Below are 554 nucleotides of genomic sequence, written 5' to 3'. Positions count from 1 at the left end.
CTTCCCTTCCCTCCCCTTCCCTTCCCAAACCTTCCCTTCCCTCCCCTCCCCTTCCCAAACCTTCCCAAACATTCCCAAACCATTCCCTGTGTCCCTCCCAGATCCTCCTCAACGCCAAGTGCCACATGATCCGGGACAGGCAGGTCCTGGAGAAGCGGCTCATCCGCCGGGAACTGGCGGAGGAGGAGAAACGCCTGGAAAAGCTCATGGAGACGGAGCGGGAAAAGGGCCTCTGGATCCAGGAGGAGCTGGAGCGCCGCAGGAAGGAGCAGCTCGACAGGTGGGCGGGAATTTCCTCAGGGAAGCGTCCAAACTTTCCCAGCTGCTCCGGAAATTCCCAGGAGCGGGAGCGGGATGGATCCAAAGGGAAGGTTCCCACTCTGGAATTCCCAGGATGAAGCGGGAGGTGCTGGAGCAGCTGGAGCAGAGGGATGGGACAGGGATGGGACTGAGATGGATTCGGGATGGATCCAGAGGGAAGGTTCCCACTCTGGAATTCCCAGGACAAAGCAGGAGGTGCTGGAGCAGCTGGAGCAGAGGGATGGGACTGGGAT

At 60.3% G+C, this 554-nt stretch overlaps 1 protein-coding gene across 1 annotated transcript in view; it reads left to right on the top strand.

The window, feature by feature from the left end:
• LOC113941832 (cilia- and flagella-associated protein 45-like) overlaps nt 1-516 on the top strand; it is a gene marked incomplete at its 3' end in the record, with an annotated part of 2,233 nt that extends 1,717 nt beyond the window's left edge. The window contains exons 4-5 of the mRNA XM_027632973.1: nt 102-280; nt 394-516. Coding sequence (XP_027488774.1) covers nt 102-280; nt 394-516 — 302 coding nt within the window. The remainder of the gene's footprint in view (nt 1-101; nt 281-393) is intronic.
• Nucleotides 517-554: the final 38 nt, after the last annotated feature.

The sequence above is a fragment of the Corapipo altera genome, unplaced genomic scaffold, assembly GCF_003945725.1.
Source record: "Corapipo altera isolate COAL_440 unplaced genomic scaffold, ASM394572v1 59198, whole genome shotgun sequence".
Taxonomy (NCBI): domain Eukaryota; kingdom Metazoa; phylum Chordata; class Aves; order Passeriformes; family Pipridae; genus Corapipo; species Corapipo altera.
Note: the sequence above shows the minus strand (reverse complement) of the source record. Positions and strands in the feature narration are given on the sequence as shown.